The sequence below is a fragment of the Mustela erminea genome, chromosome 4 (genome assembly GCF_009829155.1).
Source record: "Mustela erminea isolate mMusErm1 chromosome 4, mMusErm1.Pri, whole genome shotgun sequence".
NCBI lineage: Eukaryota > Metazoa > Chordata > Mammalia > Carnivora > Mustelidae > Mustela > Mustela erminea.
The window spans coordinates 139628413-139656398 of NC_045617.1; the positions used below are offsets into that span (position 1 = coordinate 139628413).

The following is a 27986-nucleotide window of genomic DNA, read 5'->3' on the forward strand; positions in this document are numbered from 1 at the left end:
CTTTATCTGTTTCACCCATCCCTCCACCCACCTGCCCGGTGATTCTTAATTTCAAAAACAATTGCAATCTTTATCAACCATCCCCTAGGAGGAACATAATCTGGGTTTGCATTAGACACATCCCTGCCAAGACCAAAAAGATAAATTCTTTTTAAAGTGGTTCCTCAACAAAACAAGTGTTTGGTTTTGGTCGTGGCTTGTTTCGCCATTTTTATGTTTGTTTTCAGCCACCCAATATTTCTCTTTCTATTCATTTCCATGCCTTGTCCCCATTGATTATATGAGCTACCAAAAGTCATGCCCTCGATTCCCTTTTGCTTACGTTAGCCAACTTTTGGTTAGCTGGCTTTGGGTTAGCCAGCTTAGTTGTTCATAAACAAAAATATTAACCCATACGCCTGGGTCTCATCTTGGCTCTCATCTCTTCCTCCTGTCCTAAATTTGCTAGTGCTTAAGCATAGATTATGTAACAGTGATCCAAATTTTGTCTTCCCAGATAAATTTCACAAGCAGTAAACCGGATTTAAGGGGAGGAGGAACAGAAGCTGATACGAGAGGAGAATATTTCAGCAGTAGGATATGATGAGGTATATTTGTAAGACACAAAGAAAGCTGTGAGTGCGTAAGTTCTCACTTACCCCCAGTGGGGTAAGGACTTTGAGTACTTAAAATTTTACCCATAGTTGGCTTTAGTGAAAAACTGTGCCCAATGCCCTGCTTATTTGTTCAGCAATAAAAGCCACTGGGACGGAGATTACTGAGATTCAGGTAAAGGGGTAAGACCAGAAGCCATTGGCAAGCAGTAGGCGAGACGACATTATAGATCTCCTTCTTGCAAATATGGGGTCATTCAAATGCTGTCAGGAAGACATCTCTGCTGCTCTTCCCAGCAATACTGGGGGACATTGGGGGTGGGTGTGAAGAGCAGAGCAAATATTGTGGTTTTCATTTTACCGTTGAAAACGCTGAACTTCGGAGGGAGGAAATAGGTTTTCCAAGGGTCCAAGGCTAAAACCCACATCTTCTCATTTCTCCTATAAAGAAACCAAAGAGGAAGGCTAACTAGTGTACTGGCAAAAAGGAACAAGTAGTAAATGAATGAGGAGTAGTAGGGTTTGAATTATTAGTAGCCATTACTGAGGTTCCCCCCTGTTAGGTTCTGAGATAAGTCCCTAACCTTCAAGATGGGGATAACATCTGGTTGCCCGAGAGAAGGGCCCGGGAGCACAGCAAGGGCTCAATTAACGTTTAATGAATGAATGACGCACGAGATAGGATGCACCACACCAGAGAGGGCCTTAGGGCCCTGCAAGGCGTTCCGGTTCCGCGCAACCAGTAAACAGAAGCCTCTGGAGAGGATCTATACAAAAGCTATGGACCAAGCTCCCCGGCTCAGCCAGCGGTCAACAGCACAAACTTTTATACTCAGATTTTGTTTTTCAGCTGACGAGGTCCAAAATGAGGAGCAACCGTCCCTCCTTCCAACCACCCGCTGTGGCAAACCCCCAGGGAAAAGAGTTTGCAGCGAGCTTGGGGGCAGCTCCCTGGGCTCTCCGCGTGCGCCTCTCCCGAAGAGCGTTCTCGGAGCGATCCCAGGCTTGCCGGAGACCCGCCGCGGCTGCGAGGCGCGGAGTCCCGGTCAGGTCCAGCCCGACCGAGCGCGCCCCCGCCTCGGAGCCCCGGGCTGCCGCCGGCTCGGAGCAGCGTCGCCCAGCGGGCAGAGGCGGCGGGCGCGTCCCGGAGCCGCCCTCCTCCCGCAGCCCGCGGCGTCCGCAGGCGGCCCCCTCGCGGGGCGGCGGGGAGAAGTCGGCCCGCGCTGGCAGGTCGGGCCGCGGCCGAGCCGGCGCCGCTATTGGCTGGCCGGGCGGCGGCGGAGGGGCGGGGCCGCCGTGATTGGCGGGGGCCCCAGCCGGAGGGGGCGGGGCCACTATATCAGAGGAGTCCCTGTCGCGCCGCAGGCAGTCGGGCTGCTGGAGTGCGGCGCCGCCGCGGAGACCCGGGCAGCCGGCGGGCGGGCTGGCGAGGGGGTGGCGGGGAGGAGGGCGCGGGGGCTGCGGGGCGCGGGGCAGCGGACTGCGGCGCTGCAGCCTCCCGAGGGCCAGCTCGCCGAGCCCGGGGCTGGGTGTGAGCCGCGGCGAGGCGGCAGCCCCGCGCACACCGAAGAGGAGGCGGCTGTGACGGCAGCGGCGGCCCCAGCCATGCTGTGCTATGTGACGAGGCCGGACGCGGTGCTGATGGAGGTGGAGGTGGAGGCGAAAGCCAACGGCGAGGACTGCCTCAACCAGGTGACGACGGGGGGGCCCGGCGCGGGTGGGGGTCGGCTGGTCCCCCGAGGCCGAGGGGCCTCGCGGCGGCGCCAGGCTCCGGGGAGCGCGGCTTGCCGGGGGGCGGGCGGCGCTGCGGCGGCGGCCGGGGGGAGCGCGTCCCGGGCGCTCGGCCCGCGCCCCCTCCTCCGCGCGGCCGTGGGGCACGCGGTCCCTGCAGACTGCGAGCGCGTGGGGGGGGGGTGCCGAGGACGCGCGCGGCGGGCCTGCCACCCTGCCCCCCAAAACCCCGCACTTTCCCGGAAGAAGGCGGCCCAGCACACCTGCCGCAGGTGTGTGCATGATGCCGCCTGTCGGGTCCCCGCGGGGTCTGGCAGCGCCAGCTGAGCCCTGAGATGAGGTGGCTGCTGGCGGTCGCAGGTCCCTGGGGTTGCTTGGCAGACAAGCGGGGCCCTCGTCTCTTGCTGCTTCTCAAATGGACCGTTCACCTGCACCTCCCCGTTTGCGGGGATCGAGAGGACCGTGGGATTTGGTCATGCACTCTGCTGCCTTTAAAGCACGCATTTCCTTAGGAGTCGAGAAGAATGGTTCGAAACAGTGCGTGTTGGTAGGACAGACAGCAAATTTGATCTCAAGTGGAAAGCTGTGCCCTCACACCGCCTAGACCTGAGATGTTTGCAAAACCTCTTGTAACAAGCTTAGCTGACACTTGTGGCGTGTTTCCTCAATGTGTTTGTTTTTTTGGAGTCCAGATGGTTAAAATTGTCCAGATAATCTGCCAGATCAGCTGTGCAGATTGTGCTGGTGGAGGAAATTCCAGTGACTGGAATAAGAGGGAAAATACCCTGTAGATTCCCTTCCTCAGCCTTTCTGGAAGGCTGCTTTTGAGGACATCTTTTTCTCTACTGCAGAGGACAGTGTCCTGGGTGATAAAGGAAGCACAAGCCTCTCTATTGGTTTAGCAACACCTGGATCTTAGAACTTTGTTCTTACAGCTTAAAACAGGCACTGTAATACCTTCGTTGAACTTTGTTGAAAAGCAGGCAGGAATCTTAGACCCAGATGGTGTCCTTGGGTTGGCTTGGACTCCATGAACCATCTCCTCATCCTTGTTGCCTTCATTTTTGTTCTAGGTGTGCAGGCGGTTGGGAATTATAGAAGTTGATTATTTTGGACTGCAATTTACGGGTAGCAAAGGTGAAAGTTTATGGCTAAATCTGAGAAATCGGATCTCCCAGCAGATGGATGGGCTAGCCCCTTACCGGCTTAAACTGAGAGTCAAGTTCTTCGTGGAGCCTCATCTCATCTTACAGGAGCAGACTAGGTAAAGTGACACCGAAATAAACCAATGTCAGATAGACCTTTGATTCCATTTAGAAAGGGCCGTTGTCCTTCCCCAGCGATGTTCACAGGCAAATGGTGTAATACAGAGTGAGCTGGTTCGTAACTGAGAAGTTTTCCGCGGCCCAGCCCTTCTTTTGAGGTGAACAGGGAGCTGCCTGTGGGCCTGCGGGGCATTTTCTAGGTCTTGAGGTTTTTCTTGTCTTGTAAACAATGAGGCAGCAGGGTTGAATACTTACAAACACTCGGGATCGGTGCCACAGCGCAGAAAAAAAAAAGGTTAAAACCCCAACTGACTTCCTGATAGCGGCATATAATGCCCTATAGTAACCTCTGCCTCAGCTGTGTTACTACAGGTCACTGTAGACCGTTCTAACAGAAAGCAGGAAACAGTTCCTCTTGAGTTACTTAAACTTAGTCAACTTCTGCCTAGTGTCAGATTACAATATGCAGCAAAGAGCTCTGTCCGACTCAGAGCAGAATTGTAGAAGTTTTTAAGTTTCTTGTGTACTTGGTAAGAGAACTTTGTAAGGCCGGTGTAATCGAACTCCAACCTATAGATAAATAACACATGATTGTTTAGGTTGTTGAATTCATCTCTTTATTTCTAGAAAACCACCAGCCATGGTAGACCACTGGAGCATGTTGTTTCTTTCCTTTTTCAAACAGAAAATTCTTTCTCCCCTGGTCTGACTATAACACTTCTCAAAGATGAGCCAAATTAAGTAACTGGCATTCAGTATTTATCGCTGAAATGTAAGAGATCTAAATCATATAGCGGCATGGTACAAAAAAAAGAACGAAAGAAAAAGAAAACGACTTTTAAAAATAACAAACTTTGGATCTGAGTTCTAATATTTTTTCATAATCCTTTGATTTGGAAATTTGCCATGCACATGAAAAATGTGAGTGTGACAATCTTGAGTAAAGATAAGTGAGCAAAATCCTTTAAGAGTTGTTAGCATGTCATTTTTTTTTTTTTTTTTTTTTTTGTCCTCTGCTGAAGGACCCATGGAAACATTTTGAAATACTGTTCATTTGAATTTGAAATGTCTCCTTTACCTTGTTACAGAACTTTATTAAAGGGTAAGGGAAATGTTCAATTTGTGTCTGGGCAAGCTAGTATATTGCATTCTTAGTGTTCCTGAAAGTGTCTTGCAAAATATTCACATAATTGAATGTTTAAGATTGTTTTAGCTGTTTATATTAATCAGAATAGGTGCTGTTTGTTTGCTGGTTTGTTTTTTAACTTAAGGCTGATTCATGAAAGTTTCCACTCTGCACTTCAGTGTGATACCTTGGAGTCGAGTAAGAGAAAAGGATGCACACACACACACATACTACAACATATTGGAATTTTCATTGCGTAGTTTTGCAATCCTTTGCAGATCTCTGGATGCAAATCTATTTTGATGTTACAGCTTTATTTTTTAAATCTGCAGAAGCTTTGAGGACCAACTACATCTCATTTAAACGATGGCTGCAGTCATAATAGCATGATCCAATGGTGTTATGAATGATTATAGACTTTAAAGTTTGCCACTGGATGGATGGTCTTTACCTGTGCTTTCTGCGATTGAGTTAATAACCATTATTAAGTCCATTTTATCCATGCAAGAAATAGAGATATTCTGAGTTAGAAATTTCATATTTTGTTGACTCAGTTGACTTTAACTCTTGAGATTCATGCTTAATAGCACTCAGAGAATATATACCTAGTTACCTAGGTAATGTTTGACTCCAGTTCCTTTTGAAATCTTATCAAGTTAGCGTGACCTAAGCATTTGATTTGCTTTTAAAATATTGGTGAATTTTACTGGTTTTTCATGGGGTTGTCCAAAATACAGAATTTGAAGAAAATGCCACCTAAAGCATAGAGCATTCTGCTTTAGTAACTAAAGTGATTGTAATTAACATTTGTACCTTTTTATTAGGATCACAAGTTGTGCTGGATCCAGTATAGTTAGAATTAGCCTTGTTTTTATGTGCATGTAACTCTGGAGCAAAAATACTGATTTTCTCTCACGTCATGTCAGTCAGATAAAACTAGTTGGTAAACTTTTTGATGTTTAATAATTCGTTATAAAATATTTATATGAACCCCTGTGAAAATAAAGTAGATCTGTTTACATGGTCTGTAAACCCAGCTCTGCCAGTCCAGTTACGAGCTGTGATTTTCTACCATCTCAAAGTCAAGTCAGGAGGGGATATTTAGTATACTGAAAGTGTCTGGATAGTTTATTAAATGGTTCTGAACTATCCTGGCCAAATTGGTCTCAGTAGGCCATAAAGTGGCCTACTCAGGGTAGAGCTGGTCAAAGTGGGGGCAGTGAATGTATTAGTTTGCATCAGATTAAGGAGGCAGCCACAGGAAGGCCTGTTGGTAACAGGAGAGTAGTTGGGAGGGGAGGGGGGCAGAAGTGCTGCTTTCTAGGTACAGCTCTGCCCCCAACTACCAGAGTGTCCAGACTTCCAGGACTGAGCCAACCCTGCGCTGCTTCTCAAGTTGAAAGCCCAGGAAGAGTTTGTCTCTAAAAATCCTTTCTAACAGTAATTTTTCTTTCCTTTGCTTCTGCTTCCTCTCTATCTTATTTTCCTAAATATATTTTTCAGAAGATCTGCCCCCCCCAAAAAAATGAAGGAAGAGAAAACATATCAAGTGTCTGCTTAGATTGATACAGTTAATATGGTCTCTGATTTGGCCTAATTTTAGATTTGGTTCTTTACCCAGATTATTATGTTTGGCTTTGAAGGTGGTGGCAAGTTTGAGGGGGGAAGGGGTGTCTGGAAAGTAACCAGAGAGTCTGGTTCAGACTCAGCTGGTCATTTCAGAGGCAGAAACAAGCAGGTATATTCCGCAGATGTTTGCCATGCTATGCATTAAAACTAAAAGTGAAACCAGTGTATTCTGGAGGTAGATCTGAAATAATAATGATCTTTGAAATTCTTGCCTTTTAAAGTCTCTCAGTTATTCACAGCAATTGAGACCAGATTTTGTCAACATTTTCAAAGCCAGAGATTTGAGAATTCGATGCTTCATCTTCAGAGATGGTGATTATACCGCCCACTGCCAATAAAATCTTTGTTTCTCCTGACTTTGCTACATTTTAGCAGAGTTCTGTCATCTTTGCTAGGGGCCCTCCCAAATGTCTTTAAGACTCATCAACACCTGAATTCTCTTTCCCAGAAATCAGCCTCAGTACAAGGGTTCCAGGAGTCCTGAACTACATGTTCAGAGAAATGCTGTAATCCTGAACGTTGAATTTCATCAGGATTTCAGCTGTGCGGGCCAGTGGTGTGCTGGGTTTGACTCCACTCGTTAAATCCCGCTGTCCTCCATTGCTCCTTGGGAAAGCCTTTGCTGGGTCTGCCCAGGAGACTGCACTGTCCCAAGACATCATGTAGCTTTTCTTTATAGCATCTAATGAGCGTGTAACACTACCATTTACTTATGTGACAATTTGTTTATTGTCAGCTACTCTAATAATTTAAATTCCATGAAACAGGGGGCTGATCAACATTGTATCTCCAGAATCTACCAGGTGTCTGTGCATAAACATTTGTTGAATCCATGAATTAAGAAATTAGAAATAAAAATGGGGTTAACAGATATTCATAATATAAATTTTCTTACAGCTAGTGAAACGTTTACTAGTTTGCTTCTATAAACTGAAAAGTTTGAGACAATCTAAAAGAAATCCTCAACATTAAAAAATGTTTTGTATTGATTACTATCTGTTAAGAATTTTCTCTGTGCTCGGCATTCTTTTGTTTCCTTCCTTCACTCTTTCTACCCCACTCCTAGCCTTTTGTTTACTGTGGCTATTCTCATCTAAAATGAGCTACCACTTGCCTGGACCGTTTATGAAATTCAGATAGTTTTCAAGCAAGAGGCTCTCTTAATCTAATTTTCAGCCAGTTTGTAGGTTCTAAGTACTTACTGAACCATGTGCCCCCCCTTTCTCCCAGCAAAAAATCACTTGGATGTCAAAATCCAGGGAAGATGGCCTCATTGAATCCACAAAGCAAGTGCCAGATGCAACCATGGGCAGAGTCTGCCTTCAACTGAGGTCATGATTCTTGAGTCTCCAGATCAGGTCCGACATTGGGCTCCCCGCCTGGTGGAGAGTCTGCTTCTCCCTCTGACCCGCCCTGCTCTGGTGCTTTTTTTCTCTCTCTCAAATAAATAAATAAATAAAATATTTTTAAAAAGGTGTTCAAACCAAATCAGATGGATCCTAGCCAGGACCTATAACCGTGTACAAAATTTTTCAGTACGTTGTCACTGTTGGTAAAGCCTGCTTAGCGTAATTTACCTTTGTGGGGTTCAGAGTGGGTATGTTCTGTAGATACTGTTGCAGCAATATTTATCTGCTGTAAAGGTGTCACTGTGTTTTTCATATCAACTCTATGCCAAAGAGTAGAATGACACATTCCTTTTCTTTTTCTTTTTTTGTATGACCAAGGACAAAACAGGCTCCAGGAAAGAAAAGCAGACTTTGCTACTGTTTTCAGAAAGTATTTAGATTTCTGAATTCTAATTTAACTATTAAGTCTTTCTTTTTGCGCAGAGTATAGGATGTTTATAGGACTATATATTTATTTTAGCCACAGGTCTCCCGTCTAGACATACTTGTATAATTGTATGAAGTTTCCAAAGAACATTAAGAAATTGATTTTTTATGTAACCAAAATGAACTTTTAATTTTAAATCTGTCATTTGAACTAAAAGTGGACTATTTAGATGGCACATAGAGTCAGACTCAGGGTGCCCAGTGAGACACAGCTCTAGGCGAATGAGGTCCTCTCTCAGTCATGCCTCACTGTAGCCTGTTTCTAGAACTCTCCTGGATCTAATAGCACTCCCCACGATCCAGACCATTGGGAAGGATCTTGTAGGGAACACATTTAAAAGGCGGGATGACCTGGGTTGTTCTTTGCCTGGGTCAGGTATCTGTTGTGAGTTAGTAATCCTATTTTTTCCAAGTGCAGATCTCATGCTTCTGTTAATCACTTCTAAGATAGGAGGTTTCCCTTCCCTTTCTGCCCTACCACCAACCCTGTGTCTTTTAACTGCTTTGGAATCTGAGGAAGAACAAATTTGTTCCGTGGTTCCCATTTTCAACTTTGAGAAGGATTTCCTTAAGCTGAATAGAGACCTGACTTGGTCATTATTTGGTCCTGACAGCTTCTCAATCACAAGCCTTCGTGGAGTGTAGTAGATTTGATAGTTCATTTTAAGATAGGTAGCTGTTGGGCGCCTGGGTGGCTCAGTGGGTTAAAGCCTCTGCCTTTGGCTCAGGTCATGATCCCAGGGTCCTGGGATCGAGTCCCGCATGGGGCTCTCTGCTCCCCAGGGACCCTGCTTCCTCCTCTCTCTCTGCCTGCCTCTCCGCCTACTTGTGATCTTTGTCTGTCAAATGGATAAATAAAATCTTTAAAAAAAAAAAGATAGGTAGCTGTTCATTCGAATTCTGAACCATGACCAAAAGGATTTCCACTAATGTTATTTACCGAGCCTCTTACTATAAATATTTTCAAACATGTTGATAAGTTGAAGATTTTTACAGTAAACAGCCAACATCCTGATCTAAATTCTACTATTAGAGTTTAATCAGCTTAATACACTTGCTTTATCACAAGTTTGTTTTTTGATGTTTTTCAAGCTAAGTTTTGGGTAAGTACACGTCCCTCTAAAGACTTCAGTATGCATATCCTTAAGTAGAACTCTGCATTTGTCTACAGTTCTTTTTTTCCCCTTTTGATAAGATATTTACATACGACAAAGTGCGTAAATCCTAATTATACCATTTGATGAGGTTTGACAAATGGATATGTCTGCTTAAACAACATCCTCATTGAGATTTAGAACATTAGCGCCACTCCAGAAAGTTCCCTCATTCCCTTCCAAGGTTGGTCTCCACCCTCCTTCCCCACTCCCGCCCCCCACTGCACAAGCGGGGTTGTGTGTTTTCCGGGCATGGGGTGGTTATGCCTGTGCTGCTTCACACAGTTGGGATCATGCAGCATGTGCTCTTTCGTGTCTGGCGTCTTTTGTTCATTTTAATTTTTTAGAGATTCATCTTATTGTTAACATATATGTCAGCGGCTGTTGCCTGCTAGGCAGCAGTCCATCATGTGAATAGGCTACTGTCGATCCGTACTTGTGCTGGTGAACACCTGTTTTCCAACTATTCCGAGTAAAGCTGCTGTGGTCAAGAGCAGTCTCTTTTGTAGACGTATATTTCATTTCTCTTGAGGAAATACTTTAGAATGGGGCAGCTGGGTCACAGAGGAGGTGATCATTTAGTTTTGTCAGTAACTGCCCGCCCTTTCCCCAAAGTGTCCCACTCTGTCCTCCCACTGAGAGTCTCTGAGTCCTCCACATCCCGGCCAGGCTCTGGGGTGGGGTGGGGGTGGCCGGGGGATGGGGGTTGGTCATTGATAGGTCTTTTTTGATTAATAATGTTAAATACTTTATTCATGTGCTTATTGGCCTTTCCTACATATTCTTTTGTGAAGTTTCTATACTCATCATTTACCCATTTTTACTGAGTTGTTGCCTTTGTTTTTGGTCCGTGCAGATTCTGCTATGTACCAGTTCTTTGTCAGAGACGTGTTTTGTAAATGTATTTTCTCCTGTGGCTTGCCCAGTTTCTTTTCTTTTTTTTTTTTTTTTTAAGTTTTTTAATTTATTGGGGTGCCTGGGTGGCTCAGTCATTAAGCGTCTGTCTTCAACTCAGGTCATGATCCCGGGGTCCTGGGATCAAGGCCCACATCGGGCTCCCTGCTCAGCAGGAAGTCTGCTTCTCCCTCTCCCACTTTCCCTACTTGTGTTCCCTCTCTCGCTGTGTCTCTCTCTGTCGAATAAATAAAATAAAAAAACAAAAAAAAAAAGATTTTCTTATTTACTGAGAAAGAGCACAAGCAGGGGGAGGGCCAGAGACAGAGGGAGAAACAGGCTCCTTGCTGAGCAGGGAGCCCCCTATGTGGGACTGATCCCAGGACCTGAGATCATGACCTGACTGCAGGCGGACACTTAACCAACTGAGCCACCCAGATGCCCCTTGCCTGTTTTCTTAATCCCTTTGATGAGTAGAAATTTTTAATTTTGGTAAAGTCTGACTTACCCGTTTTTCTCTTTTATGATTCTTACTGTGTCCTGAGACATCTTTGCCTACTGCCCAAGGGACGGAGATACCCTCACATGTGTCTGTCTAAGAGTTGTTACAGTTTTAGCTTTTACACTGAAGCCTAGGATCTGTCATGAACTGATTTTTATTTCAGCAGAATTTAAGACACGAAACAAAAAATGTATAGTAATTCTTTTTTTTTTTTTTTTAATTTGATGGTTTTTAAATATAGCTCGGCAGTTGTAGCTTGGTTTAAAATAAATGCATGTGGTGAACTGGCTCACTGGCCTGAGGCAGGCACACGGGGGAGCTCAGAGGGGCTCTGACTGGGTGAGAGACACATGGGCATCACTGGCCAGGGTCAGTCAGGTCTGGGGGAGAGACACTGTTCAGTTATTGGCATTGGAGAGTTTTTAAAAATCACTTCTTAGCCATTTTAAAGATGCTTTAGGCTTGTTACTCCAGTGTAGAGTCTAACAGCAAATGTGAATATAGTTGATTTACATTTGTGTCACAGAAAGTTCTTCACAATGACATCACCGGGAAGATACCAGATGGCAGTGATTGAGTACAACCCCCCTGTGATGGGCAGGTCAGCGACCCCTGTCGGTTTGCCAAAAAGTTCTGCTTTGATTATTAGGTGATTTCTTTACTAGACAAGCCGGTGTTCAGAGGACAGTTCTCTGCTCACAGTTCTTAAATGAACTCACTTTATTCCTTAAAGCTATGGAAAGACATTAATTTTTAAAGTAGAAGAAATTCGAAGGACTTTGAAACAAAAATGTCTTAAGGATATGTGACTTTTTTTAATTAGAATATGACATCTCCTTAATATTTATTCCATTTTTTAAAATCTTCCATAATGACACAGCAGGGGTGAATTCATTTGTACCCTTGATGCAAAGACCCAAGTGAGCCGGAATGTTTCGCTCTGAGCCTCCAGACTGATCCGCATATTGATGGAATTCATTTGCTTAATAACTGAGTAAATCTTGAGGAATCATGAAGCCAGAAGAATGTTTAGAAAATTCAGTTTGAGCATTTGTCTCAGGACATATTCACAGATATTTGCTTAAGACAAAGAATTTTTTTCCCCAAAGACTTAATCTTTATGTTTGTGATTCTAGCACGTAGCCTAAAGCCAATGAGAGATATCAACCACTTTTGATCTTTAGTTAAAAAAAATTTTCAATGAGGCGCCTGGGTGGCTCGGTCAGTTAAGCAACAGCCTTCGGCTCAGGTCATGGTCCCAGGGTCCTGGGGTCAAGCCTTGCACCGGGCTCCTGGCTCGGCGGGAAGCCTGCTTCTCCCTCTGCCCCGCCCCCCCCCCCCCCCCCCCCCCCCCCCCGCTGGTGTGCTCTCTCTTTTTCTCTCTACTCTCTCTCAAGTAAACAAAATCCTAAACAATTTCATTGCAGGTATGACTTCTTTGCTCACCTCTGCTTATTTTGATATGATCGGTAACCTTTCGCCCACTTTACAAAAAGGGATGGCGGGTTGCTAGTCCATGAACTAGATAGTTACAGAGCAAATGGTTCAAGAGAAAATAGGAAAAAAAAGTGTTTGATTCAAAATCACCCTGCGAACACTTGAGCCATCACTGGATTCCTTGTTGGAATGTGTCTCCGAGCTGTGCCACCGTCCCTGTTGGGAAGAGGGCATGAAATAGTCTGCTGGTGGCTCACCGCAGCTGGTGACCCTTGTGGTCATTGCTTCCTTGTCTTGTTCTCCTCAAGAGCATCATCGCATCCCCCAAAAACCAGTGAGGAGTTACCGCAATAGGGCATCATTCCTTCATGCTAAAGGCCCACCTGTTCCGCATAAAAAGGATCTATCAGATCGGTTCACCCTGTGACCCCAGGGTAGGGCTTGGCACAGAGACAATAAATGACAAATATTTGTTGACTTCAAATGAAAAGATTCCCTGATAGCCATGAAACTGCAGAATACAGGAAGGACCCTATCAGCAAGTTCACCTAGCGGGGAAGGGGAGGACTGTTCTCACAGGGTATGCACTGTCGTCCAGCCTAGAGGGGGTACGTAGAAAAGGCCAGTTGTCCTTCTGCTGCTCCCCTTTTGAAATGCTGACCCACAGGCTGAGAAAAGAGCCGCATGTGGTCTCGGACCCCTGTCCACCTGTTCATATTCTGTTCCTGCTCCTTTGCCTTTGACTCCGGCAGCTGCCTCTCTAGGAGCAGGCGTGGATAGTTCAGAAAGAGAACTTGGATCGATTTTGAGCCTCTTGGAGGTGAAACGTCACTCATGCAACAGAGAACTAGTCTCTAGGTTAATATAAAGAAGTTAAAAGATACCTGAGCAGTATTTACATGGAGAAGACTTGGTTTGTGGTGATGTCCTTACACTCGTTCAGCCTGTAATTTCTTCTTTACCATCCCCATGTGTTCAGAGTTTTGTGTCCAACTGTTGGCCCTCCCGTGAGGACAGAGACAGGGATACGTCCACCAAGATGAAATTTACTGAACAGCCTGCGAGAAAGCCTTGGACAGCTAAAGCGGTGTTTGTACCACCACGATCTCACGGGAGTGCGAGCCCTCACTGCTCGGATAGCTATTTGAAAACAAGCTGTTTCTGTGGTTATTTCTTTGCCCCAGTAGGGACCGCCTTTTCAGTTGAGTGGTGTCAAAAATACTTTAACAGATGTTTGGGTTAATAAAAACCGTGCGGGCGCCTGGGTGGCTCAGTGGGTTAAGCCGCTGCCTTCGGCTCAGGTCATGATCTCGGGGTCCTGGGATCGAGTCCCGCATCGGGCTCTCTGCTCAGCAGGGAGCCTGCTTCCCTCTCTCTCCCTCTGCCTGCCTCTCCATCTACTTGTGATTTCTCTCTGTCAAATAAATAAATAAAAATCTTAAAAAAAAAAAAAATAAAATAAAAATAAAAAAAAAAATAAAAACCGTGCTTATCTTCTTTCCGTGCTCTTAGGCATTCTTACCGTGATTTCGTCATTGGGGCTTTGAATCCAGAAAAACCTGCCGTATTTGTCAGAGTCTGATAACTTTAAATATTTCTTTATCTTTCTAGAACACACAAAACATTGAACTTAAACATCTCTTAAAGGAAGATTAGTGGTTCTTGTCTGCCTGATGGTATGAGACTGTCCATAGGGCCCCCCTGCCCCTTGTACTTCTAGTCTGGCTTCTCTTATATTGCTCATGTGTCCCTTCTACCTAGGATGTCAGACATAGAACTAGTATATAAATAAAAGCATTGTTGATGGGGCACCTGGGTGCCTCAGTGGGTTAAAGCCTCTGCTTTCAGCTCAGGTCATGATCCCGGGGTCCTGGGATTGAGTCCCGCATCAGGTTCTCTGCTCAGCAGGGAGCCTGCTTCTTCCTCTCTCTCTGCCTGCCTCTCTGCCTCCTTGTGATCTCTGTCAAATAAATAAGTAAATAAAAACTTTTTAAAAAAGAAAGAAAAAAGCACTGTTGGGGACTGGAATCTGGGTATCCAGCGCAAGCGGGAAGCTGGGCGTATGAGCTGTATTCAGAGCAGTGTCAGAGATTTACTGTTGGTCGTAACTCATTTGTTAGTGGGAGGAATATTGTGGTATTTAAGCAAGTTTGAAAAGCTATAACAAGTCATTAAAGGAAGGTTATACCCGTACGTTTGCCAGAGTCAAATTTTATAACCTAGGCTGGTCTGTCTGTGGCGGTTTTAGATACTCTGTGGGAATCTCGGGCAGTCTGGATTAACGGGCAATGTAGGTGGCATTTCCTGGGAGTTTCTGAGTCTGACACACCTTATAGGAAACGTAGCATGTAATAGTGTATGCAGTTAGGACAGGCACAAATGGAATGGAACTTGGGGTCGGCAGACGATGTGGGGTTTTACATCCATTCACAAGGCTCTCTGGTGCTCGAGACACTTGAGAAGTCAGCTAATGTGCAGCTAACTGTAAAGTTAACTTCAAATACTGTGATAGAGAAATAAACAGTTTGCACATGATGTGGATGAAAAAGTATCTCAGTGAGGGGACAGGAAAAATGCCCCTAAGGACATAGGGAGCAGCCAAGACCAGAGACATGAGGACATGAACATGCGAGGTCTTCCCAGGAAGAGAAATCGTCCCTTTCCTCGGGGCATAGTTGGTGGAGGGAATGATGGGACATGTGGCTGAACGTTGGGGGCCAGACCCACAGAACCTGGATTCATGCCAATAGCAAGCTTCCTTGGCAAACAGTTGGGATCCCTTGAAGAGTTTTTGAGCGGACAAATGGCAAACGTATCCCAGAAGCAAGTAGCTTGGAAGGTGGATTAGCAGAGTCTAGAGAGATCGGCTTGGGGGAGGGTGTAAATTCTCAGTGGAGAGACACAAGTAGGACATAGGAGGTAATAATACGGAGACTACAACTGACTTTAAAGAGTTTGCAGAGATAGAAAGTAGGTAGAAATAAAACAAAATGTTGAAAGTGGGTCTATGGGTAAAATAACAAAAAAGCCTCAGGTTTCTACTGGGAGAAAAAGTGCGTTTGGGAAGAAAGGTGGTGAGTCTGGTTTTGAACAAAGTGAAATTAGGATCCTGAATATCCAGTGGAGGTGTCTATATTTGACATTTGAATATCATGCTTAGAGAAGTTGGGGCAAACTAGAGATTTGAGGGTCATTTGAATAAAGGTGAGGAGCTAAGATATCAAGTCCACATCGAGATCAAGTTTTTCTCAAAATGATTTCTTTAAATTTTTTTTTAATTGAATGCAGAAACTTGTGTGAAGTTATTTTATATTTGATAACTTGAATGTTGCTGGATTTGTCTTAATTCGATTTGTTTTTGTCTCGGTTACACATTTTATTCCAGAGAAACTTAAGTTCTTACACTTATGTTGCCTTAATACTCATGATTTAAAACAAAACAAAACAAAAAAAGAACAAAAAACAAAAACAGCTCTTTACTGGCAAGCATTTTCAGGGTCGCTTTTTAAATTACTGTGTTTTCCTTACCTAAAACGGTTTATGGAATTGCTAAGCAGGTTAGGCTTGATATCAAGCTCGTCCCCGGGATAACCTCCTTCTCTCATGGCTCTGCAGGCATATCTTCTTCTTGCACATCAAGGAGACCCTCCTGGCCGGCCACCTCCAGTGCTCCCCGGAGCAGGCAGTGGAGCTCAGCGCCCTCTTGGCCCAGACCAAGTTTGGAGACTACAATCAGAACACGGCCAAGTACAGCTACGAGGAACTGTGTGCCAAGGAGCTCTCCAGCACCACCTTGAACAGGTGAGGCTGCCTTGGGGTAACCGTGTTCATACAGCTAGTGAATTTATCCGTATTTCCTGAAGAAAATGGATCTACGGTCTCTGTACAGATAATTGGTGAGGCTAAAAGTAGGCCATTGCCCAATTTAGCCAGTTATTTTCCAAAGATTCTTAGCCTTTTCTTTGAGAAATTTACAGATACCAAACATAATCCACCTAAATCAATGCCCTTATATAAAATGCTATGGAAGAGGAATTTTTAAAATCTCTTGACCTCTGAAGGATACAGATTCCTTCAAAAGTCTATCACGTATGTTGGTATTTCCTTCGTCCCAGCAAGGATTAAACCAAGAGACCTAACGTGTCTTAGTTACATATTCCTGGGGAGTAAGTTGCCCCAGACTTAGGGACTTAGAGCAACAAAAAGTATCTCTCCCTGCTGTGGGTCAGAAACCCAGCTGTGGCCCCACTGGGTTCTCCACGATCTTCCATGAGGCAAACTGTTGGTGGAGTTCATTGTCATCCAAAGGCTCAACCGAAAGAGGGGTCTCCTTCCAGGTTGACTCACGTGCTGTGTTGGCAGGGCCTTCCTCCCTTACCACACAGGCCTCTCCGGGGGGCTGTTTCATAACATGGTAGCTGGCTTCCCCCCGGACAAGCCATCAGTCAGAGCAAGAAGGAACACCCAAGGCCAAAGCCAAGTCCTTTTAGAACTTAATCTCAGAAGCGAGTGACATCCCATCACTTCTGCTATGTTCTGTGCATTAGAAGTGAGTTGTGAATCCAGCCAGCCGTTAACACAGCTGGTACACAACACTTGGGTGAAGGGAAGTGTGCAAGGGTGTGACTCTCAGGAGGTGGGGATCTTGAAGGACTGTGTTAGAGGCTGTCTGCCACCACAGATAGAATAAATCCTGCAGTCTTCAGTTGCAGATGATCTCATCAATCCCTTACAATGAAACTTACAAAGTAAGTGTAGACACCTGTGTGAGTTCCTATATGCAAAATTTCTTAACGTATATTTCTAGAGATTTTCCATAATTCTTCCAGTTCACCCCATCCAGCATACCCACTTGTTTTTTTTTTTTTTAAGATTTTATTTATTTGACAGAGAGAGATCACAAGTAGAGAGAGAGAGAGGAGGAAGCAGGCTCACCACCTAGCAGAGAGCCCGATGCGGGATTCTATCCCAGGACCCTGAGATCATGACCTGAGCTGAAGGCAGAGGCTTAACCCACTGAGCCACCCAGGCAGCCCCCCACTTGCTTTTTCTACTGAATATTGAACACTTGGGATCTAGAGTGGTGCCTCAGAAGTATTTTACAGTCAATTTGCTAAATAAATGAAATGTCGATGCTACATTGCTTTGAGTTTTTGACATCCACGTGATTCACTAGTGAAAATGATACTGATTTCTCTCTAAAGTCCACATCAGTTCATCTCCATATCTCTCTGCCCTTTTGGTGTCCTACAGCATTGTTGCGAAGCATAAAGAGTTGGAGGGGACCAGCCAGGCTTCGGCCGAATACCAGGTGTTGCAGATCGTGTCGGCAATGGAAAACTATGGCATCGAGTGGCATTCCGTGAGGGACAGCGAGGGCCAGAAGCTCCTCATTGGAGTTGGACCTGAAGGAATCTCAATTTGCAAAGATGACTTCTGCCCAATTAATAGGTAACCTACGTCTTAACATTTTTATTGAGCCCAAAGCATGCATATCCCTTTATAGCTCTGCATAGGAAAATAGATCAAACCAGAAAGGGATTTGCTAGACTCTTACCTTTTAGGAATCAGATGTTTCACTTTGGGCATGGATATTAATTTTACTCAGGTGTTGATAGCCATTCAATTATTTTTTTATTTCATTTATTTTTTTAAAGATTTTGTTTGAGAGGGAGAAAGAGAGCGGGCATGAGCTGGGGGAGGGGCAGAGGCAGAGGGAGAAGCAGATGCCCCTCTGAGCCAGAAGCCTGACCTGGGTCTCCATCCCAGGACCCTGGGATCACAACCTGAGCCGAAGGCAGACGCTTCCTGGACTGAGCCCCCCAGGTGCCCCTACATTATTTTTAAACTATGAACTCAAGTGTACTGATGTGGCAGAGTTAATATTTTTCAGAAAGGTTCACTGCTGTTAAAGTCTCCTTCCCACCTACACACACACACACACAGCTCGCTGCAGCACTTCTCTCCACACCGTTCTCCCACGCCTTTCTGCACAGGGAGTGCAGTGGCTACTTATAGCCCCAGACCAAGCATCTGCTTGCCCCGCTGGGTCCCGAGCACATCCCGTGACAGATCTCCCCTCCAGGGCCGGCTCACTTTTCTCTTCCCGGGTTTTCAGGATCGCTTACCCTGTGGTGCAGATGGCCACCCAGTCGGGAAAGAACGTGTACTTGACCGTCACCAAGGAGTCTGGGAACAGCGTGGTGCTGTTGTTCAAGATGATCAGCACCAGGGCGGCCAGCGGGCTCTACCGAGCAATAACGGAGACCCACGCTTTCTACAGGCACGTAGCGCCCTGTACCCCACAACCTTAGCGTCTGTCCGCAGCTCCAGGTTTTCAGTGACAACAAGGGCCCTGTGGTTTCTGGTACCATTGTGTCCGTGGATCTTGTGCAGGACTTAGGAAATCCACCGCTTTCGAACACTGGTCCTGCTCTGCTGTAGCACGGGGGTCCTTATCAACATGGTCCCACTCTCCCCACAGCAGGTGCATGGGAACGAGCTGTGCACACACACCCCTGCTTCTCTGACCTTATTCCCTCACGGCGCCTCCTCGTTGGGCCTGACCCACAGCTGCTTTGCTCTTCCCCAGCAGGGTGACCTAAGTCGTCTCTGTGGGAGAGCGGCTACCCACCGATTACTGGGCGCCCAGGAAGGATTTTCTAGCCACACTAGCGAAACCCTCATTTTGGAAGGTGCTTTAAAGCAGACTTGTGATTTGACCCAAATATGTGAGAAATTAGGGCTGAGAAATTTAATTGCAATCTTAACCTTTTTTCTGTTAAGATAGACATAAAAATTTTGGAGCAGAATGGAAAATTGGTGGGAATTTTTAGCATAAAGCCAGGAAAGAAGAACATGTCCTTTTTTTCTTGCCACGAGCTGTTTTTGACTGGAGCTCCTGTCCCCGGAGGTAGAGGCGCACGCTCACTGTCCTCTCCATTGACGGCTGCTTTATCCCAGGTCCTCTGGGGACGCTGGAGAAACAGAGAGGTAGAATCATGGAAATGTTTAACACACATAACCCTGGAAGAATTTACTTCTGGGCATGCAGTAAAGAATACAGATGTCTGCTGACACAAACATTCTTAGGCATGGTAGCATTGGAAGGTCCGAATCATGGGAATACTGGGGCTTATGGTACTGAAGCGGACGTTCCGTCTGTCCCTGCAGGTGTGACACGGTGACCAGTGCCGTCATGATGCAGTACAGCCGAGACCTGAAGGGCCACTTGGCCTCTCTGTTTCTGAATGAAAATATTAACCTTGGCAAGAAGTACGTCTTCGATATTAAAAGAACGTCAAAGGAGGTGTATGACCACGCCAGGAGGGCTCTGTACAACGCCGGTGTCGTGGACCTCGTGTCGAGAAGCGAGCACAGCCCTCCCAGCTCCCCGCTTAAGTCCTCGGAGAGCAGCCTGAACTGCACCAGCTGTGAGGGCCTCAGCTGCCAGCAGACCAGGGCACTGCAGGAGAAGCTGCGCAAGCTGAAGGAGGCCATGCTGTGCATGGTGTGCTGTGAGGAGGAGATCAACTCGGCCTTCTGCCCCTGCGGCCACACCGTGTGCTGTGAAGGCTGCGCCGCCCAGCTACAGGTGAGGGGTGTTCGGCGGCCGCCCCTCCCCGCCGCTCACGGTCAGTGAGCACCTGCCGGCTGCCCTGTTGGAGCCGGGATGCCCAGCCCCACCTGCACCCCCGGGGTGGGGGCTTCCTGTGTGGGGACTTCAAAGGTACTGCTCTTGGGAAACACCCTGGATCAGCGCACTGTTTCCAACAGTGTCATTGCTCTACATCGTAGACCCTTTCTAGGTTCTGGAAACGAGGCTCAGACTCCCATGGTAACATCTTGTGAGTGGGTGAGCCGGAGGCTAGGACCATTGCTCCCCGCTTCCTGACACTGAGGGGCAGTGTCTTTATGATTTACTTAAAATATTGGAAAAAGAAATCTGAGAAGTGGTAGTTAGAGCATCTGAGAAGCGGTAGTTAGATCTCACTTTCCCTTCCATGGAGGGATTGTCGGCTGTGGTTATCTGTGATTAATTTCCTCTTATTGCCACATATGCCTCGAGGGGGCATCCTGGATTGGCTCTTAGGTAGCAAGTCAAACTAATTTTAATATTAATACAATCAACAAAAGCAACTCACGTATGTTTTTCTTTTTCACACCTTACATTTTCCGCTAACAATAATCTTTTCAACATGCCATTTCTAAGAACTGGTTGCTAAATGTCACTGTGGTTTTATTTTAAAATTAGCCCCAAACACTATCTAGTCCTTCAAAAGCTGCTCATTTCGGAACTATTTTTATGGTTATATACTGAGCTGGCAGGACGCCTTTGTCCTTCCTGAGAGTAGATAATGAGTTAATAACAAGGAGTTTCTTTTCCAGGGACAGTAGGTCAAGGACTTGCCTTTCCCCACCCCCACATGGTTGGACACCCCACATGGTTGGACCCCCACGCCTAATGCTCCCCTGTGGCTGAGGGAGGGCCATGCTTGCTGAGAAGCCAGCTGGGGATACGAAGCTGTGACGTGGGATTCAGAGCAGAGCCAAGTTCATGGGCCACATGGCCAATGCCAGGGACACCCAGACTCTGGAAGGGTCTCAGCTCTCCTGCATCCCACTGCCAGAGGGTCGCAACTCTGCCCTTGCAGGGAGCGCAGCCTCACCACACAGCAAGAATTCGTGCTAATCACTTTACTCATCATGCCTGGGTTAGAATGGGACGAAAAACCTAATAATTTGCCTGCGGTTTGTACTTTTTCATAATATTTTGAATCCTTAGTAAGGTATAGACTTTCAAACCTGTTGGAAAGCAAAGATATCAGGGCGCCTGGGTGGCTCAGTTGGTGTAGCATCTGCCTTCAGCTCGGGTCACAGTCCAGGGTCCTGGGATCGAACCCCGCATCGGGCTCCCTGCCTAGTAGGGAGCCTGCTTCTCTCTCTGCCCTTCCCCTGCTCATGCATGCTTTCTCTCTCTCTCTCTCTCTCTATCAAATAAATAAATAAAATCTTTAAAAAGGAGAGAGAAACGACAAAGATCTCTACCCCTTGAGATCTAGAAATAGTCGCGGCCATTAAGTTACATAGCAGACTGACTAGAGTAGGTGCCGCTCGTGAGCCCTGAACACACATCCTCGGAGGCGTCCTAACGAGTGCCGTCCCTTCTCTTTTGCAGTCGTGTCCGGTCTGCAGGTCGCGGGTGGAGCACGTGCAGCACGTCTATCTGCCGACCCACACCAGTCTGCTCAACCTGACCGTAATCTGACAGGTTGTGCCCTTCACGGGGCATGCCACATTTCCACGGACTGCACTGCTACTTAACTACACAAATGATAGATCGTGGAGAAAACAAAAAGCTCGACGCGCCCATCTGCCATGCAACATTTAAAAAAGGAAGAAAAGGACAAATAGAGTTTTCCTCCCCACCAAAACATCCCACGTGTAGAGTCCACGCCGGTGGTGGTGGGGCCGGGAAGAGTTCTGGACACGGACACGTTCCCTGGACACGGACACGTTCCCTGGACTTCTCATCATCCAGTTAGAGGAATAAGTAGGATCTGTGATGTCAGTTAAGTGGCAGCAGAGCCAAAAAGTGGGTACCTTTTAGGAAAGGATGTTGTGAAGTCTCCTGATGTATCCCGAGGTAAGTTTCCTACGTGGCAGCAAATTTTGTAAGAATTCGTTTTAAGAATTTACTTGGTTCTTTTTGTACGGTCGTGGAGCTCTGAACATTTTAATAGGAAACTTTTCTTAAAGAAACTGTCATTTTAATGTCATTTCTGTTTTTGTAACTTGCTCAAGAACGACTGGAAGGCAAACAGATGTCAGAGAGTCCATTCTGTGACTTTCAAAACGTTGACAGCCAGGTTGTCAGGCATAAACCAGTCTGGCTAGTGGCAGGCAGAGAACTCAGTATGCACGGCTTCCTCTCCCCCCTCCCTGCACTCTTTCCCCCAAGTCTTTCAATTATAAAATGCTACCAGTCTGGTTATAAGATTTCTGTGGAGCAGTCCGCACTCCTTGGGCTCTTGAGTTGGTGGGATATTTTTTTGAAATTGAAAAGGGGACACCTGTTCCTCGGGAAGCAGAGCATTGCCTGCAGAGATGAAGCCTCACCATGGAGAACCCGGGGGGGGGGGTCCCCACTTCTCCCAAAACCTCTACTCCAGCTTCATCCCCTGGGATTGCTTTTGCTCGAGCCATCAAGCCTTTTATAGCCTTATCGTAGGTATCTTAGATTATCGTATGCTTTTTTTTTTTGGTAGTAAGTGCTTAAGTATTAACTTCCGGTGGTCCTCTCCCTAGGTCTTTGAGGGGTTTTGAATTTCTTTGTTTCTACATTCTTAGTCACAGTTTCCACTCCCACTGGGGCATTTTGGACGCTGGTCAGCTTGTGGGTTTTCTAGGACGTCGGGACACCTAGATGACCTTATTGGGTGCAATACTAGCTCAGTGAAAGCTAGAAACCTACACTGTCACTTTACTGAGATTTCCGAGTATACTTTTCATATTGCCTTAATGTAGCAGTAATGTGTTTATGCATTTGTTTCTTTGCACAGACATTTTGTCAAATATTAAAACTCTACTTTTTTATGGCACATATTAGCATATAAGCCTTTATTCCAAGAGGTATTTATTTTTTCACTTGTAAAAAAAAAAAATAATGTTTCCACATAAAGAACTCTGTTATATCCTAAAGGACTTCTGTCTTTTGTATTCAGGATAATAAAGACTTTAAAGCAGATGTGGTGTTTGTGTCTTCACGTTTCTTGTCGTTTAAACCAGGTTTATTTACTAAAAAAAGGAAGAACATTGATAACATCCCGCTTGGTACCTACTTTGGTCCCATACAGAAAATGTGAAAATGTTGAGGCCATCAGCCCTAATCGAGAACATTCATTCCATGATTCACTCTGTTTTCTGGTCCGGGATGGAAATGTAGGTGAAAGTGGAAGAAGATACATAAACAGGTGAAACTTTAACACTGGGGACAGGACTAGAAAGTTATTGGAGAGGGAAAGGAATCGTGGAGTTGGAAGCTAACCATTTAAACTCAGGGGATGCTGCTAAGTTAGTTGCCTGGTCAGGACAGGGGAGCACCTGTCCAGGTCCAAACAGTCACGGTCTCGGCGGCACACTCGAGGCCGCATTCTGTGCAACCCCGAGCTGCTAGGATCTGCTCCAGGCGTGTCCGCTGGTGCGGCTCAGGAAGTGCTCAGTGCAGTCGGGAACCTGGGCATCGTGTACGGAACTGATAATTACCAGTAGCAGTGGAAGGACATGATTTCAGCTGCGGCAGAAGTTCAGCCCTTGACCAGTACGATTATTTCCAGAAAATGATCTTCCAAAAATTGAGAGACGGGGATTGGCTTTCTCTGATTCCTATGCCTAATCCTATCTTCCATCGCATTCTAGCAATCCTTTGTTCACGCCACACACGTGTTGACTACCTAGGTTATTAATGCTTGCTGGAAACGTTAACAGTGATCGAGACGGGAGTGATCTGTCATTGCTTCATAGAGAGAGGTTCAGTAATACTGGAGTCGGAGAACACGAGCCCCGGAAGAGTCACGGCAGGGTCAAGGGGTTGAGTCACAAGAAGGTGGTCATAAAACATGGCTCGGGTTCCGGGAAAAAGTGAGTGCACTTTGAGAAGTGAAGAGACGCTATGAGCTTGCCAGAGGGCAGTGAGCTGAAGACAGAGATGCGCGTTTGGTAGTGAGGGGACTAAATCAGGGAGGTGCTCTCGGAGGATGCCAGGCCAGAGAAGCATCGTGGTTTAGTATTTTCAGTGGGAGGCGTGGGTCAGCCTAGAGGAGACAGCCCTGGAACAGGGTGCTTTAAAGACACAGCAGGGAGGGATAAATGGAAAGACAGAAGCCTCAGGAGGCTCTTCTGTCAAAAGACATAAGTGATAAGACTTGAACAAAAGAATTCTTTCACCTTTTTATTAACCGTTACAAAACTAAGAAATGGTTTTCCCCATCCTGCTCCATTCCCGTATGTCTGTATTTACCCCCTCATGGATGGGGATCCAAACACAATGCCGACAGATTCTGGGGCTGTCCCCTTACCTCTGCCCTTGAACTTGGAGAACCAGAAGCCCCAGGGGTGACGGCTCGTGGGTAAAGCATGATCTCTTCCGAGAAAAACTTGAGAAATGCCCTGTAGGACAGAAGTTGGAGCAGATTTCCCAGCACAGACGTGGGGGAAAGTGCGTGCCCGCAGTCACGGCAAGGATGCCGGAAGGAGTACGAGGAACGCCTGGGTGCTGGGAGAGTTCAGAGTCAGCCACCAAGGCCGAAGTTTTGGTTTTGTTTTGCTTTTTAAGGATTTTATTTATTAGCAAACACAAGCGGGGTTGGGGGAGAAGTAGAGGCAGAGGGAGAGACAGACAACCTCGCTGAGCAGGGGACCCAACACAGGGCTCGATCCCAGGACCCCGAGATCATGACCTGGACCGAAGGCAGGGGCTTAACCCACTGGGCCACCGAGGGGCCCCATGGCCAAAGCTTTTGATACGGTTCTTCCAAGCAATGGGGAAAAGCCTAGATGCCGTCTGAGCACAGTCAAAATTGGAGACTAAAGGAGCCGTTTTTGTCTTTCTCGGCGCTTTTCGTGTTTAGTGCCTTCTCACAGAAATCCTAAAGTGTCCATCACTTTCATTCATGTTTGCAGAACCTCCTTGAAATGAGTTTGTTTGAAAACTGCAAGATACTGAAGAATTAGCCCTATGCCTTTTAAAATCAAACGCTAGGAGCCCGCAGACGACACAGACTTCACACGTTTGCCAGTTGCTTAAAGAAAAAAATTCACCGTAAGCCAAAGCTAAGCATCTTTCATTGTGCTTCTGCTGCTGCTGCTGCTGCTGCTGCTGTGGAGAAAAACACTTGTGAAGGTGCAAGTGGGCCCTCTATCAAGGAGCGATCCTTCTGGTTCAGGAGGAAATTCCTATACATGTGTATGAAACGAAAAGATGAATAGTTCTAAGACCCAAAACAACACATGCATATGTATATGTGGGTATAGACCTATGTATTACATACACATTCCATAGACACATATTCTCTTTTTTATTTTAATTTTTTAATTTTTTAAAAGATTTTTTATATTTATTTGACACAGAGAGAGAGATCACAGAGAAAGAGAGGGGAAGCAGGCTCCCTGCTGAGCAGAGAACCCAATGCGGGGCTCGATCCCCGGACCCTGAGATCATGACCTGAGCCGAAGACAGAGGCTTCACTGACGGAGCCCCCCAGGGGCCCCCGTGTATATGTATTCTTATAAGTTTCCCTCATCCATCCCATTCATAAAACTTGAGATCACTGTAGACCGAGTGAGTTGGGGAAGCCTTTCTGAAGTGGTTAAGTTCTTCTTTGTGTGGAAGTATGGACAGAATTTAGAGCGGTGGGAGGGAAAACCAAGTGTGAGGAAGACACCACAGTGAGAAGTGGCAGTGTGAGAAGAGGCCACAGATGTGAAGCCAAGGGGACAAGGGAATTTTAAGGAAGAAGTAGAGCGAGTTCACCAAGAGCCTTGACCGCCTGGATGAAGGGTTAAGTGTGCAGAAGCTGTAGTAAGGTCTTTCTGCATCTGCTGATTCACTCAGCCTTGTATTCATTTACTCGGACATTGATTGATCAACTCAGCAAATATTTCTTAAGCACCTAGTGCACATCAGGCTCTCTGTTAGGCCTGGAGCAGTTGCCCTCAACCAGGGGCACTTTTCTCCCCCAGGAGGCAGCGGGCAGTGTCTAGAGGTAGCTTTAGTTGTTACGCTGGGGATGGGGTGCCCCTAGCAGAGACCAGGGAGGGGGCAGAGATGATTCCTACAACAAGGAACTGTCTAGTCCCAAATGTCAATATCCCTCTTGTTGAGAAACCCTGGGCTAGAGGGGACAAGTATCTGAGATCAAGTCCTTGCCTTCTGGGTTACGCTGGGGAGGGGACACGACAAACGAAAATTCCGATATACCAAGCTCCGCAGTGGAAAAGAGACGGGGTGTTACATCAGAGCAGAAAGAGATGCCATTAACTCTGGTTGGAGTTGGAAAGACTTCTGGAAGGAAGTCAAACTGGAGATGAGCCTTAAAAGATAGGAGGACGGTTACCCAGAGGGGAATGGCCAGGGGGCGGGGGGGGGGAGATTGTTCAAAACTGGTGGCCCAGGGGCGCGTGGGTGACTCAGTGAGTTAAGTGTCTGCCTCTCGGTTTCGGCTCAAGTCGTGCTCTCAGGGTTGTGAGATCGAGCCCCGCATCGGGCTCCACACTGAGCGCTGAGCGTGGAGACCGCTTAAGATTCTCTCTCTCCCTCTCGCACTGCCATCTCCCCAGGCGTGGACACACACAGTCTCTCTCTCTTAAGAAATACAACTAAATAAATAAATAGGAAACCAAAAAAGGTGGCCTGTTGGGGACCCCTGGGCGTTTGGTGTCCATGGAATGCAGTGGGATGGGTTGGAGTGGAAGGGTGACAGATGGCGCTGGGTCGGGGGCAGAACGTATCCAGGAAGGTGCGAGGGGCCCAGCCCATCCCTACCACCGCTGTACTGGAGAAGAAGGTCCACAAAGGTCACAAAAGGGAGTCTAGAAAGAGCTGGGACCTGGCGCCTGTTCTGGGCTCTCTCATCTCCGGATTCTGCTTCTCATCTGGGCTCTGATAAGTGTGTGTCCTCTGAGTTTTGAGTAAAGGTAATAGCAAAATAGAACTCTTGCTAATAATTTGCCCTGGAGATGGAAGCTGTCAGATAATCATTCAGAATTTAAACCCTCATCTCAATATTCCTTCAGATGAAGAAAACGGTAAGATAAAAATATAGCAGAGCTTATTAGCAACATCTTCCCCATTTTTTCCCTAAATGGTTGGAACACGCTGCCTTTCCCTGCTCTTCACATCAGCGTTTCTGTTATTAAAGTTGTCTATTTTTCAGGTCGAAATCCTAGGAGGATTTTCCCCCCATGAATTTAACATGACTCAGGAAACGAGCTCCGAGGTAAAACTTGGCTGCAAAGGATCTAACTGAGACTAAGCCTCCTAAGAAAGAGACCAAAAATGAATCACGGCCCTTTCATAACTTCAAACATGCAGTTACCTTTCTCTCCCACCCCCAATTTTCTGATTATTCATCATTGGAAGCAGGCCAGCTTTATACGATGATTCCATGCAACAAATGTCCTTCGTGTCCAAAATCGGCGTTCTTCTGCTGCCTCCGGCCAGGAGAGCACACGGGAGCACTATCGGGGGGAGGGGGGGGAGGGAGACAAAGCTACCTCTCGCAAGCTTCTCCAAGGGCCATTCCTACAGGTGCCAGGGTCATGGGTGGAGGGAGTGTGCAGCTCTTAGACGCAGGCAGCACCTTCTGGAAGAGCACTCGGGTTATGTGTTCAAGCCCCACTCCCGACGATGTTTGATCATGGCTCTCCTGGGGTTGAGGTATTATAGAAGCTCTACCAAAGTTAGCACAACCTCTACAAATGAATGTGTTACTTCAGAAAAGGAGACTCGAAGCAGAATTATGAATCTTTCTCAGAGCACCATCTTCCGCTTCCCCCTCTTTGTAGGAGAAGGTATAGGTGCACCTGTCCTTCCCGGTCTGGGAGAGCCATGAGCTCCCCTCTCCTGGGTTTGGTTCCAGATCTCCCCACGATGAAGCAAATAGCACAATCAAGAATGAGATGAAGGTTTTGGTTTCCCGGTGTGTGTAGAGGGATACCAATGCTCTCCTGTGGTCTTTTAAGTGTGCAATAGGATACACCTAAAAAAAACAATGGACAAACCTTAAATTTAAAATACCGCTAACAAGTGCGAACCCTCGTC

General features: G+C 46.5%; 1 protein-coding gene across 3 annotated transcripts; it reads left to right on the forward strand.

Moving 5' to 3' along the window:
- Positions 1-1994: 1994 nt before the first annotated feature.
- On the forward strand, positions 1995-22913 carry MYLIP (myosin regulatory light chain interacting protein). Of its 3 annotated transcripts, none has more exons than XM_032341164.1 (7): positions 1996-2285; positions 3398-3588; positions 15782-15967; positions 17420-17617; positions 18285-18449; positions 19340-19760; positions 21345-22913. In XM_032341164.1, exons 1-7 carry the CDS (start codon positions 2199-2201, stop codon positions 21432-21434), a joined length of 1338 nt encoding a protein of 445 aa, XP_032197055.1. In that variant the 5' UTR covers positions 1996-2198; the 3' UTR covers positions 21435-22913. The 3 variants fall into 3 exon arrangements, with proteins under 3 accessions (XP_032197057.1, XP_032197055.1, XP_032197056.1); XM_032341165.1 differs by having other exon boundaries at positions 3503-3588; XM_032341166.1 differs by lacking the exon at positions 18285-18449 and having other exon boundaries at positions 1995-2285.
- The last annotated feature ends 5073 nt before the right edge of the window (positions 22914-27986 follow it).

Coding starts and splice junctions, on each gene's coding strand:
- MYLIP (XM_032341164.1), top strand. CDS start 2,199: ATGCTGTGCTATGTGACGAGGCCGGACGCGGTGCTGATGGAGGTGGAG. Junction 15,968..17,419: donor TCCAGCACCACCTTGAACAG/GTGAGGCTGCCT, acceptor GGTGTCCTACAG/CATTGTTGCGAAGCATAAAG. Junction 17,618..18,284: donor GACTTCTGCCCAATTAATAG/GTAACCTACGTC, acceptor CCGGGTTTTCAG/GATCGCTTACCCTGTGGTGC.